Source organism: Microtus oregoni, unplaced genomic scaffold, assembly GCF_018167655.1.
Source record: "Microtus oregoni isolate MIOR12 unplaced genomic scaffold, Mior012 000006F_ref0000085, whole genome shotgun sequence".
Lineage (NCBI taxonomy): Eukaryota > Metazoa > Chordata > Mammalia > Rodentia > Cricetidae > Microtus > Microtus oregoni.
In genome coordinates, this window is record NW_024543065.1 from 38372939 (window position 1) to 38387194 (window position 14256).

Genomic DNA, 14256 nt, shown 5'->3' on the forward strand with positions numbered 1-14256 from the left:
ATGGCCATTGGTAGCCGACATGGCCATGGCCTGGTGACAGCACAGGCCATCCAGATCAGCACTGCCCTAGTGGCAGCATGGTTCCAGGTGACTAACCAGACCTCAAGCAACTGTGTAGCCCTCGGTGACCATAGGAGCCATAGACACCAGCCAAGATCCCAGCCTTCACTGGGTCATGAGGTAGACATTGCCCTAGGCAGTGGCCTGTACCTGAATGTCTCCATGGCTCCAAATGGCAGAACCCACCGCCCTGATCAACATGGACTCATGCGTGGCATGGTCCTTGAAGACCAACACAGTCAAAGGTGACTAATCAGAGCAGATATTTTTTGCTTTGCTAAATTGCTAATATTCTAATGTACCAACAATGTATCTGACAAATACAGGGGGAACATTCTAAATGGAAACTGTTTATCCCAGCTCATGTCTGTTGATGTCTTCTCAATCATAATTAGATACCAATTCATGACTCATTAGTATTGTGTATTTCTTAACTTTCTGTCTGAGATCAAATAATTAATACTTAAAAGTTTTAGGGCAATTTGTTCATTTCATATGTGTGAATCTCTTCTTTCCTTTCTTTCCATTTTTTTTGTTTTTTTTTCAAGACAGGGTTTCTTTGTAGATTTGGAGCCTGTTCTGGAACCAGCTCTTGTAGACCAGACTGTCCTCACACTCACAGCGATCTGCCTCCCTCTGCCTCGTGATAGCTGAGATTAAAGATGTGCACCATTGCTGCCTGGCTGTGAATTTCTTTCCTTCATGTATGTGCATACAGTGCCCACAAAGGCTACTAAGAAAACTTAGAAGGACCTAAAACTGGAGTTATAGATGGTTGATAGCCTCCATGTTGATCCTGGGAGTTGAACATTGTTCATCAGGAAGAGCAGCCAGGGCTTTTAACTGCTGAGTCATCTTTCCAGCCCCAAAATCATTAACGTTTTAGAATAATAGTTAGAAACACATCAATTCACTTCATTTAGTTTCAAATACATTTTAAAAATAAAGGGCAACAGATTTCTTCTTATTAGTCCTTTTCCAGAATTTTGTAGCTAATTTAGTACAAACTTGTATAGGTGCTTTATGTAAGGTGGTCTTCAGTGAACTGGTGGTGCTCACGTATGTGGGCAGTTTGCCAACCTTCTTCATAATGCAGTCTGATGCATGCCAAATGCGAACTTTCCCATGCGATTGTCCATCAGAAGGCACTAACCAGTTCTGTGTCAGGTATCTCTGTCAGATGATCTGCTGAAGATCAAAGGGCCTAAGGGAGGCCATGGGTGACTGCAAGCACACTTGCCTGTAAGGCTACTTCAGACTCAGGAAAGTTACCAAGTCTAAAAGTACCTTTTCACATTGAAAAGAGAGAGTTCCCATTTCATCCTGCCTTATATCCCTCTCTAGTGTTGGTATTAAAGGCAAATACCACCACTGCCAGGCCTCTAAGGCTAACTAGTGTGATTTCTGTGTTTAAAGGCATGGGCCACCACTGCCTGGCCTATATAGCTGGCTAGTGTTGCTAGCTTTGCACTCTGGTCTTCAGGCAAGTTTTATTTGTTGGATCATAAATAAAATATCACCATACAATAACATATGTTTTTTTTGTTTTTTTTTTTTTTTTTTTAGTTTTTTTGAGACAGGTTTTCTCTGTAGCTTTGAAGACTGTCCTGGAACTAGCACTTGTAGACCAGGCTGGGCTCGAACTCAGAGATATGTGCCAGCCTCTGCCTCCCGAGTCCTGGGATTAAAGGCGTGCGCCACCATCGCCCAGCTATAATAACATATTCCTATTTTGTTCTCTACATTATTGTCATAGAATTCATTGTATCTGCTAATTTTTATGAACTCTTTTACATTGATGTCTAATTCCATTCAGGCAAATGTAGCACTATTTTTCAGTGAAAGAGTTGAGGTAATTTCTACAGCTCCAACAAACCCTTGATCCCCGTAAACATTTTTAAAACATACATACTTATAGGAATTATTCTGGGGTTACAAGGTGGATTATCTTTTCACACATTTTACTCTCTATCTTTTATTCATTTCTTAAATCTAACTTTTGTTTCTAGTGAATCCTCAATAATTCTTCCCCTTGTGTAGATATGCAACAATGTTGTGATTTTTAGTTTTTCTATATCATATGTTATATAAAATCCCTTGTGCAGTGGTGTCATATGAAGTAAAATAAAAGCAATTGATCTTTGCTATAGTTTGCACAGGCATGGTACTGATCCGTTTCCAAGAATCTGAAGACTTCTGATATCTTGAACAAAGGCCATCCTCTCTATTTATTGGCCAGCGCAGCAAACGCAATATTGAAATGGAAGAAATGACTGTTGTCTTATCAATTCCTCTACAAGAGTCTCTCATGGGGAAAATTATTTTGTGACCCCATTAACTCAGGCGATCACCAAAAGTCAAGACCATGTGTTATATATATAAATATCTCTCTCTCTCTCTCTCTCTCTCTCTCTCTCTCTGTATATATATTTATATATATATCCATGTGTTTCATATATATATATCCATGTGTTTCATATATATATATATCCATGTGTTTCATATATATATATATATCCATGTGTTTCATATATATATCCATGTGTTTCATATATGTATATATATATCCATGTGTTTCATATATATATATATCCATGTGTTTCATATATATATATATCCATGTGTTTCATATATATATATATCCATGTGTTTCATATATATATATATATATCCATGTGTTTCATATATATATATATATCCATATGTTTCATATATATATATATCCATGTGTTTCATATATATATCCATGTGTTTCATATATATATATATCCATGTGTTTCATATATATATATATATACCCATGTGTTTCATATATATATATATCCATGTGTTTCATATATATATATATCCATGTGTTTCATATATATATATCCATGTGTTTCACATATATATATCCATGTGTTTCATATATATATATATCCATGCTTTTCATATATATATATCCATGTGTTTCACATATATATATCCATGTGTTTCATATATATATATATCCATGTGTTTCATATATATATATATATATATATTTATATATATATATATCCATGTGTTGCTTTCAATGTTGTGTCATGTTGAGGACATTGTTTCTCATGCTTCACTGCTTTCAGCCAGTGGTCGTTGATGTAGTGACTGCATACAGACATATTTCTGCATCAGGAAAATGAATAAGCCATGAGGGAGAAGTGCATGATACAGTCAGTACATCAGGAGTCCACAGCATAGTGATATTAATTCAATTGTTTTCTTTAAAAGTCTATTAATTTTTAGCATGCTGGGTTCACAGTATGTTAGTAAAATGAGTATTTGTTCCTAATTGATTTCAAACACATTTTTAGCTCGACTTTCAGTTAGGTGAATGTTTGATTTGTTAAGGCAAACATCAAACAGCATTCATCAGAAAAGTCAATCCCACACTCTTCTGTTGTAGAATATAATTGATTACAAAATTTAGATGCAAAGGCTAAATTTATGTCCATGTTTAATCCTCTTAGACATTAGGGCTACAAAATATTTTCTATTCCTGAAATATAACTCAAATATGTATACATAGATATATATAGCCCATATATATGTACATATATATATGTCTACATACTTGTACATGTAATATCTTAATATATTTGTATGTATATACTTTTCTATATACCAATTGTACTTTAAAAGCAATAATTATTCATCACATTTACTTCCCATGGTAGACTGACTTAATGAAGTCTCTGAGGAAGATTAAGTCAGTAAGAGAGTATTGCCAGTGTTCTTCCCAATTCAGAATTACTCCTCTCAAACATATTTTACAAATACTTTGTGTAGATGTGCATGAACATTCTGTAACAGATTTGATTAATACTCCTGGGCACAGTGTTCTTAATTGTACCGTTCACTTGATGTTCCATATCTTTAATTGCCTTGTTAATTGTGCAATTAAGGGGACTGTGACAAACTAGAGGAGGAATCTGTAGTACAAAAGTTTTCTCGCAAATTCACACCATCCGATGGGACTATGTACCTAATGGATAGCATTATTCTACAATGTGTGTCCTCAAAGATTCAGACATATGCTTTATGTGCTGTTTACAAGTGGGGACATTCTCTGCCCCAGAGACATTGGAAACACTGATCCTTTGTCTCATATTTATGGCTCTGCAGAGATTTTTAGCACAAGTCAGAAACTTTTATTTATTTTTTTTTTAATATTTATTTATTTATTATGTATACAATATTCTGTCTGTGTGTATGTCTGTAGGCCAGAAGAGGGCACCAGACCTCATTACAGATGGTTGTGAGCCACCATGTGGTTGCTGGGAATTGAACTCAGGACCTTTGGAAGAGCAGGCAATGCTCTTAACCTCTGAGCCATCTCTCCAGCCCAAGTCAGAAACTTTTAATTGCTTGTAGGTATTTAAAATTACAGGAAACTTTCAGAAATACAATGAAAACACTTCAGTGTCATTAAGGCCACAGAGAAATGTTCATTTATGTTCTGAAGGAAGGTGATGTCACAGGTGAATTTATGTTTATCTTTGTGCCCTCTCTGAGGGTCATACCCATTCCAAATGCACATGGCCTTCGGACCTGTTACCTGAGAGAATCGTGCTGAAGCAGGGAGGGAGGAGGCAGAGGAGTCTTTTCCTTTCAAACTTACAGACTGGGTCTGAAAGAGCAACAGGGTTCTGGGAACATATTCTCCCTTGAAAAGGGCATTCTTGTGAGACTCAGGCTTATATTTCAACAAAGCCACATAGGTAGAAGGAGTGATACCTCCAGATAAGGTAGAACTGTGCCTAGGGATATGGGTCCTAGATCCTGAAATGAATGTGGAGACCAAAAAATGTCAGCCTATTTCCATGTTGACCAAAGGTCAGAGAGTTGGAACTTACCTCTAGTTGCTTCAAGGTTATTGTGCTTCTACCTCAAACAAAGGTTCCACCTAGAAACAGACCAGAAAGTTCTGCTCTCTCAAGGTTGTTGCTCACAGGCATGGCTAATAGCCAGACCTTGTATTCCAGGACTAGAGAATTACATCTGCTCCTACCTCAAACAAAAGTCTAAGGATCCAACTAAGTTCCAGTCTCTTAAGGGAATAACTTTGGATCCCACACAGGGAGTGTTTTGCCGACAAAATATTTTTTCTAGGGTGTAAGCGTGACTCGCTCAGTTCCAGAAACAGAAAGGTTTAACTGTGGGTGTAGCACTTGACCTTCAACTGGTCTGTTCATTTCCTTGTTTCATGTTAATGCAGTCTTTTGTCTTACTCCAGAAAGACCTCCAGAGCAGGGAGACTCTCACTCAAGTCTCAGGATAACTCTACCCCAAGCAACTCACAAGAGACTATCCTTGCTCCAATCCCACAAGGTTTATTGACAGGAACCAGCACACTGGGGCCAAAACTCATTTTCCATGCAGGGGTAGAGAGTTCGAAGCCAAGTAGCTGGAAGAAGGGGTACTTAAGGGGAAAAAAAAAACACAACCCAGTAATCCAAGTGGGTAGGGAGGACGTCATTGGAAAATTTCAAAAATATCAATGATCATTGAAAAATTCTAAAAATACCAGTGATAATCACAAGGGGATAACTCCCTGTTTCTCAAAATTATTCTCAAGATTATAATCTAACTTTATCTTCAGCTAGTTCCTAAAACAGAATCACTGAACCGGCTAACCTAGATTTTTGGCTCTTCTCTTACCGCTTAGATTTTTGGCTCTATTTTTTTTTTTTTTTTTGCTAGAGGTGTCTGGATTTAACCAGGTCTTTTTCTTCTACTTTTTGGGGCTAGGGGTATTTTAAGCCACTGGAAATTAAACAGGGGCAAATTTCAGTACTCACAGAAATTTCTTCTCAATATTATTCTGTTTTTCTCTGTTCATTATTTTCATTTGCGTTTTCATGTTCGCTACTAATATTTTCTAAATCCCGACACCTCTACCCTGGCAAAAGATATTTTTTTTTGGAAGTTGGTCCCTGACTGATGAATCTTACAGTGCTAAGGTGTTTTGATGTAAACCTCGCAGGAAAAAATGGCTGGAGTTAGGTTGGAGAAGGAATGAAATCTCAAGGCTATAATGTGCAGGTATAACTATAAGTCTTAATCTTCCTTTGAATGTGCCATTGAGAAAGAATTGGAAAGAAATAAGATAAGTATTAACTCTCTTCAAAAACCAAGCCCATTCTTAAAATCATAAATAATTTCCTGTATATGCACATGCATGTGCTAAGATGCTAAAATTTCATTCATTTGTTACTTTTCAATTTCTTGTGATATATGCTATATTATTTGGCACTGTGCAGGAGTGTGTAAAGAGATGGATCAGTGGACGAAAGCTCTGTCTGCTCTTCTAGATCACCCAGGTTCAATTTCCAGCCCCTACATTGCTACTAACACTTACTGAACTCTCTCCTGGGGATCCCATGTCATTTAATGACCTTCGCAGGTACTGCATACATGGAGTTCACACACAGATTGAAAGACCCCCACTCACTAAGCAGCAGTAATGCCATTTTGCAAGGCTTAAACTTTGGAGCAACGCAAGTAATTAGAGCAGGGAAGTTCGACTTGAAAGCAAGGGCGAGAAGCCAGGCGAGATATCTGCGGTCAGCCGGTCAGCCACCTGGCCCCAAGCGATAAGGAACCCGCAGCTGGCCTGCTCTAATGAGAACATCCCGTTTGCTTAGGGAAACGGGATGCCTATAGTCAGCACATGTGCCCAACTTAGAATGTCAGTAATTCACTCCCCCTATGAAAGATCCCAGCTTATCTGCTGTAACGTCATTTCACAAAGCTTTTGACGAACGACTGTAAGTGCAGAGTAAGGTCAGGGTCCCTGGCTGCAAAACAGGATCTTTATATCCATAGATTAGGACAGGACATCAATTAACAGGATGTCTGTTCCCATACATCTGTGCTGGGAGAGGAAAAGCCACCTGTGCCCCTTGCCCCATTCCAACTGACCACTAACGATGCATTTGCTTCTGTAATCTGCTTCTGCTGCCCTCTTTCCTATAAAAAGACCTTCCCCCAGTCTGCAGGCGCGCTTGTCTTCCGAGAGACTAAGCCGCCCCAGGTACCTGTGTATTAAATAAAGCCTCTTGCTATTTGCATCCGAAGAGTGACTCGCTGTTCCTTGGGAGGGTCTCCTCAGCCTGAAAGACTGCCCAGCACTGGGGTCTTTCAAGATGTGCATGCATACAAAAACATAAGTAAATACAAGCAGATGGTATATCAACAAACTTGAAAAATAAACATATCTATAACTCCATATTATATACATGTAAATACTTATAAATAAACCTTTTTGTAAAAATAGATGCCAAAGAAATATAACATTAAGGTCATTACCAGTGAGGTTCAGAAATTCAAACCTAAATTCTTTCCAAAGCAACCATTAATTAGCCTGAAGTTAAGTCTTCCTGGAAGGTAAATGAATAAGAATATATGTACAAGATTATATCATTATTGCTGTTAAGGTAATAATTCTGAAGTCATTAGTTGCAATTGTCCATGTATTTTGAACGTGGTCTAGACAGAAGCATTTAACTCTTGTTCATTATCTAAGCCAAAAAAAATTTAGGCAATAATGATCATTCCCTAAATAATATTGGTAAAAGTAGAAGAAATAATATTGACTAAATTAGTGTTTTCTCTTTCTTCTCAATGTAATACATTGCACAACTCATGGGTTGTTTGGTTTTTTTTTTTTTTTGCTAAATATTCTATATAAGGAAATGTTATATGTTAAGTTCTATGTCAGAAAGTGTTATTTTTTTCTTCCATAAATATGATCATTGAGACAGGTGGTGGTGGCACACGCCTATAATCCTAGCAGTCTCTGTGAGTTCAAGGCCAACCTTGTCTACAGAGTTCCAGGACGTATTCCAAAGCTACACACACCCTGTTGAAATTATTCAGCCACAGGTAAGGCTGCACTTCTGGGTTCTAAAGGCGAGCACGTGCAGACGGGTCCTCAGGCCCCCCACCGCAAGACCCAAGTGCACCCATGAGTGGTTACATACACGTATGACTCAGCTAAATCCTTGTGTGCATGCGTGAGTTGTTTGTTATCTGTGTCATCAGCATGTGACATAATCGTGCCAACCCCCTGTGAACATGTGCTAGGCATCTTTTGAAAGCTGAATTTGAGCCAGGCGATGGTGGCACAGGGCTTTAATCCCAGCACTCGGGAGGCAGAGGCAGGCGGATCTCTGTGAGTTCGAGACCAGCCTGGTCTACAGAGCTAGTTCCAGGGCAGGCTCCAAAGCCACAGAGAAACCCTGTCTCAAGAAACCAAAAAAAAAAAAAGCTGAATGTGCCATCTTCCTCTCTCTCTCTGCACACTGATCCCAAGGCCTGTAAGCAGCCCCTCTAATAAACTCCTAAGTGGATTTATTGTGTGTTCCATGTTTCCTTCTCACTCCCGCCAGGTAATTTCATTGTTGCTGAGACTCAAGAGGTGCTGCCAGGAGCAATCATGTCTCACTTCAACAGAAGTGATTTAAATGCCATTTTCTACAGCTATTTGAAGTGGTTGAAGATTATCTATCTATGCAGAATATAATCTCAATGTATCTAAAGAACCTGATTAGTCTAACTATGACAAACATAGATGGCTATTGATCTATAATTCTTAATACCTATATAACTAATGGCCCCATGGATATTAAAGGGCCCCCAAGTGATCCATGTACATGAGTGGTTGCATCATACATGTTTGACTCAGCTAAGCCCTTGTGCACATGTATGAGCACCATCATGTGGACACGACAGATGTGCGTATGCACTACGCAGCTTTTTTTGTGTGTGTGTAGTAAGGTGTTTTTAATCTTGATTTTCTTTTTTTTTCCATTTTTTTATTGAGAAAAGGTGAAAAAAAAACAAGTTTCCACCTCCTCCCAGCCTCCCATTTCCCTCCCCCTCCTCCCACCCTTCTCCCCCTCCTCCCACCCTTCTCCCCCTTCTCCCACCCTTCTCCCCCCCCTTTTTTTAATATTTGTTTATTTATTGTGTATATATACAATGTCCTGTCTGTGTGTATCCCTGCAGGCCAGGAGAGGGCACCAGACCTCATTACAGATAGTTGTGAGCCACCATGTGGTTGCTGGGAATTGAACTCAGGACCTTTGGAAGAGCAGGCAATGCTCTTAACCGCTGAGCCATCTCTCCAACCCTAGGCAGCTTTTAAGAGCTGGGTTCTCTCTCTTTTTTTCTCTCTCTCTTCCTCCCTCCCTCCCTCCCTCCTTCCCTCTCTCTCTCTCTCTCTCTGCACACTGACATCCCGAGATCTGTACATGCTCGCTCTAACAAACCTTTAAATGTGTTTTTTGTGTGTTCCGTGTTTCCTTCTCACTCACGCCAGATAATTCCAGTCATGTCTTGACAAGTACCCAAGCTAACTTTGCCTAGAAGATGTGAGTGTATGTGGGGATCTCATGTCTAATGACTTAAAAGACTCATTTTCAACTAATTTGAAAACCTTAAAAGAAGTGAATGCATTTCCAGATATTTACAACATAATAAAACCAAACCAGGAAGAAATAAACAATTTAAACAGATCTATAAGCAGCTCTGAGATGGAAGAAGTAATAAATTTCTTTCCTTGACCCTCCCTAAAAAAAGACCAGTAGCAGACTGAGCACCACAAAATTCTCCCCAGATCTTCAAAGAATAACCAGTACTGAATCTACTTGATGTAGAAAAGGAACGGAGGTGCCTGGACTATGAATGAAGCTAGTATTACCTGACACCAAAACTAGTTAAAAAGCAACTAAAAATGAAATTGGAGTTTGACTCTAATTTCTAATAATTGTGAAGGCACACATATTTGATTAGAGTACTTTTTTGTTTTTGTTTTTTTGAGACAGGGTTTTTCTGTAGCTTTGGAGCCTGTCCTGGAGCTAGCTCTTGTAGAACAAGCTGGCCTCCAATTCACAGAGACCCACCTGCATCTGCCTACCGAGTGCTGGGATTAAATGCTTGTGCCACTACCGCCCAGCTGATTACAGCACTTGTGATGGAGAGACAGGCAGATTTCTCTGATTTCAAGCAAGGAGGAGAGAGGGAAGGAAGGAAGGAAGAAATAAAGAGAAAGAAATTACAGTCATTTGTTCTTTTAAAAAAATTCTATTTCAGTTTCACTTACAGAAGTATGCCACCCACTTTTACCTTCCTACAACCCAGAATCATACCCCCAACAAATCTTGTGCTGCTGTTCATATCCATTCATTTTCTATGCAGGCCCACTGATACCAGCAAGGGCCATGTGTGAAACTGTGTTTGAAGATTTTTGTTGGAGCATGTGGGTGCTCAAGAGAACATACACAGCTAACAAATTATTTTCATAAAGCCTTCTTTTTGGTTTTTCGAGACAGGGTATCGCTGTGTAACCATCCTCGTTGGACTGGAACTAGCTCTTGTAGACCAGGCTGGCCTTGAACTCACAGGGATTTGCCTGCCTCTGCCTCCTGACTGCTGGGATTAACGGCTTGCGCCACCGCTGCCCAGCCCACAAAGACTATTTATATAGCCAACATCGGAGAGGTAAAACTTCCTAGACTGATTATGACTGGACTGATTTTATGTGAGGCCAGTGTAGCTGAGTACAATTTCTCTGGGCTACTGATTGCAACAGCTGTGTGGAGTCTAGAGAATGACATGGCTTAGCCCTTCCTCCTCGCTCCCTTATTCGCTTTCTTCCTTCTCCTCCATGTTCCCAGGGCCATAAATGAGAAGGTATAACTGACTTGTTCAGGGCTGAGCTCACACACCTTACTTATTTTCTGCGTCTGGGATAGCCACAAGTCTGCATTCACCACTGCGTTTTCAAAAGGAACGTCTCTGTTTTATCCAAAAGCATCAGTAAATGATTTCCTGGAGACAAATTCATTTGTCAGTTAACAAAATGATAAGATCATTAAGTATTGGTAAAAGCAGTACAGCATAGGATGAAGTCAAGTGCTGTTTGTCTGCCAGTAGTATTTAGACTGGCAGCTTGCATTGTCACCTATTTCCCTTGGACGTCCAGAGTTCCTGAACTATCTTTCCCACTCAGTGTTGATGATGTTGCTAATCATGGGATTCCAGCTTTTTGACTGTTAATGGTGGAGAACTTTGAGGGCGGGATAAAGGTGGCTCTTAGTGACACTGCATTTGCATCATGAAGGAAATGATTATCAAACTTCCCAGAAATGCTCTCCAAGGCAATAGTTACTGACATCAAGTTTTATAATGTTTTATATCAATTCAGAAGTTGCATTTTTTTATATCAATGCAGAAGTTCACATTTTACTAGTGCTGCCTGCACGAGGCATCTGATTTTTTTTCTAGTTTTTCATCTTACGTGACAAAGTGATACAGATCCTCTTATCTTGTCTACAAACCCTGATCTTCTGTCTCCTTCTTGATCTAGTCTGGTGTGGAAGCTTTTCATTGATTATGCTTATTGTGTTTTCCACTTCTTGTTTCACTAGCTCTTGTAGAGCAGGCTGGCCTTGAACTCACAGAGAGTCTCCTGCCTCGGCCTCCCTCTCAAGTGCTGGGATTAAAGGGTGTGTAGGTTGAATTACCCTTATTTTTCGAGGACAAGCCATTTGCTTGTGTTTTCTTGCCCTCCAATCACTTCAATCCTGTCCTCATTGACTTCAGGAGCTTGCTTCCTCTTTAAGTACTTTGACCTTATTTAGAATACTTCTGTGTGGTGTGTGTGTGTGTTTTCTGTTTCTCATATTTTATGTACTTTGGTCTCCTTAGAGGACACAGTCATGGAAATTTGGGGGAGCAATATTTCATCGTAGTTTGTGTTATGGAAACTAGCATTTTGTTTTTGGGTGCTTTTTTTTTTTTTTTCCTGTATGCGTTTATAGGCCAGGAACTGAAATCCCATAATGAGGCATTAGACTGAACAAATTCAACACTGAGTGGTCAAAACTCCGGATAAGAGAGTCGGATATGGAGAGCAGACTCCTACTAAATCCAGATCTGCTCTCGGCTGGCAGCAAGCTTGTGGGGAGGCCGTGCAGGGCGGGTCCAGGGCAGCCTGACAGCCGGAGCTGAGTGGAAGGAAGCCTGAGGCGGAGTGGGCGGGACCGTTCGATGTAGGGGAGGGGGATAGACGGACTGCGAACGGAAACAGTAAATGAGAGAATGTGACTCATTGGCTGGATGTAGGGGAAGAGTGGCGCATGGGCAGATTTAGAGGAGTGACGAAAGCGGAAGCTGGGAAACCTCGTGGGTAAGGACCGGGAAGTGGACTGCTGAGGGAAAGTCAGCGGCGCAGAGGACCCATTCGCTGTCGTTCCTCAACCGTGGAGAGTCACGTGTGCAGACCTGGGTGTCGCGGGGACGCGAAAACTCCGCGGAGTCGCAGTCGCCGCGGGACGGCCTGGGAAAGTCAGCAGCGCAGTGGCGGAAACCGCAGCCCGGCGCCCGGGAGTCTCCCATGTCAGAGGAGCTGCGGGGCTGGGACCCAGCAGGGAAGGGACCAGGGGTGCGAGCAGTTTCCCTGCTGTTCATAAGGAAGCTGGTTCTGAAGTTGTCCTGTAAATTTCTTCCCTTGTCGGTAAATTTTAGGTAAAATCAATTGGTCGATCCTTCTGGTTGCCAAACTATTTTGGGTGGGGGGGGGGGGGTGGGAGGTGGGGGAAGAGGTTCGAGACAGGGTTTCTCTGTAGCCTGCCCTGGAACTAGCTCTTGTAGCCCAGGCTGCCCTCGAACTCACAGAGATCTGCTTGCCGTTGCCTCCCGAGTGCTGGGATTAAAGGTGTTCTCCACCACCGTCCGGATAGAGTATTCTTATAAGAATAGTTTGGCGGGGGCTGGAGAGATGGCCCAGTGGTTAAGAGCATTGCCTGCTCTTCCAAAGGTCATGAGTTCAATTCCCAGCAACCACATGGTGGCTCACAACATTCTGTAATGAGGTCTGCTCTGCTGCCCTCTTCTGGTCTACAAACACACAGAGACAGAATATTGCATACAAAATAAATAAATAAATATTTTTTTTTTATAAAAAAGAACAGTTTGGCGCCAGGCAGTGGTGGCACACGCCTTTAATCCCAGCACTCAGGAGGCAGAGGCAGGCGGATCTCTGTGAGTTCGTGTCCAGCCTGCGCTATAAGAGTTAGTTCCAGGACAGGCTACAAAGCTACACAGAAACCCTGCCTTGAAAAACCAAACCAAACAAAACAAAACAAAAAACTCTAGTAGAATGATTGATTTTGCAAACTTGATTCCCTTTGTTATGGTGGAAAGCACAAAGCTCTTGAAACTTACATTCATCCATGCTAATTTCCCTGTTAAACCATTTATATATTCAGGAGCGTGGTACCTGGACCTGAGGAGCCAACATCCTTTTTTTTTAGATAGTAGTCCTCAAAGGAATTCTTGCAGATTTGGTAGAATCTGAAAATAAATTTATTTTCAAGCTCAAGTATGGTTGTAAGCATTAACATTTAAAAGCACACTTTTTATCAGTAAATTTTTATCTGATGTTATGTGCTCTGATGTAACCACAGCATTCTGAAAAGTGTCTTTGCCAGACTTGGTGGCACAGGCCTCGAATACCGGCATTCAAGAGGCAGAGACAGGTCAATCTAGTAAGTTTGAGACCAGCCTGGTGTACATAGTGAGTTCCAGGACACACATAGCTAGCTCCATGGTGAGACCCTCTCAAAAAAAAAAAAAAAAACGAAAAAGAAAGAAAAACAAAAGAAAACAAAATGCAAAATGTATCTTTTAATGCTGAGTTGGTAGTGTTGCATCTTGGAGTCTGGAAAGCACAGTATGCTGTTTGAGGGTGTCAGTATTCTCACAGTTAGAAAAGGCATTATAAACTGGGTGGTGGTGGCACACGCCTTTAATCCCATCACTTAGAGAGTCAGGTGAGTTCAATGCCAGTCTGGTCTGCAGAGCAAGTTTCAGGGCAACCAGGGCTACAAAGAGAAACCCTGTCTTGAAAAAAAAAAAAAAGAAAGAAAAAGGAAGGAAAGGAAAATGACTCATCTACATCAGAATAATGTCTAGAATAGTCTTCTGTCTCCTTGGTTCTAGAAAAGCACACGGCCCATGGACACATGGCCGACCAAACTGTTGGTTTTTCTTTTTTCTTTGTTTTGGTTCTTGTGTTTGCTTCTTTGAGAACTGAACTCAGTGTCTGGCCAAAAATTCATCCTGTGGGACATGTTGGACCTAGAACTTAGAGAGTTCCACCCACCTCTG

The 14256-nt window shown here is 40.7% G+C and overlaps 1 protein-coding gene across 1 annotated transcript in view; it reads left to right on the forward strand.

Moving 5' to 3' along the window:
- LOC121449786 overlaps window positions 1–14256 on the forward strand; it is a 15672-nt gene continuing 1416 nt past the window's right edge. Inside the window, exons 1-2 of the mRNA XM_041654465.1 lie at window positions 1–305; window positions 12280–12612. Coding sequence (XP_041510399.1) covers window positions 1–305; window positions 12280–12612 — 638 coding nt within the window. The remainder of the gene's footprint in view (window positions 306–12279; window positions 12613–14256) is intronic.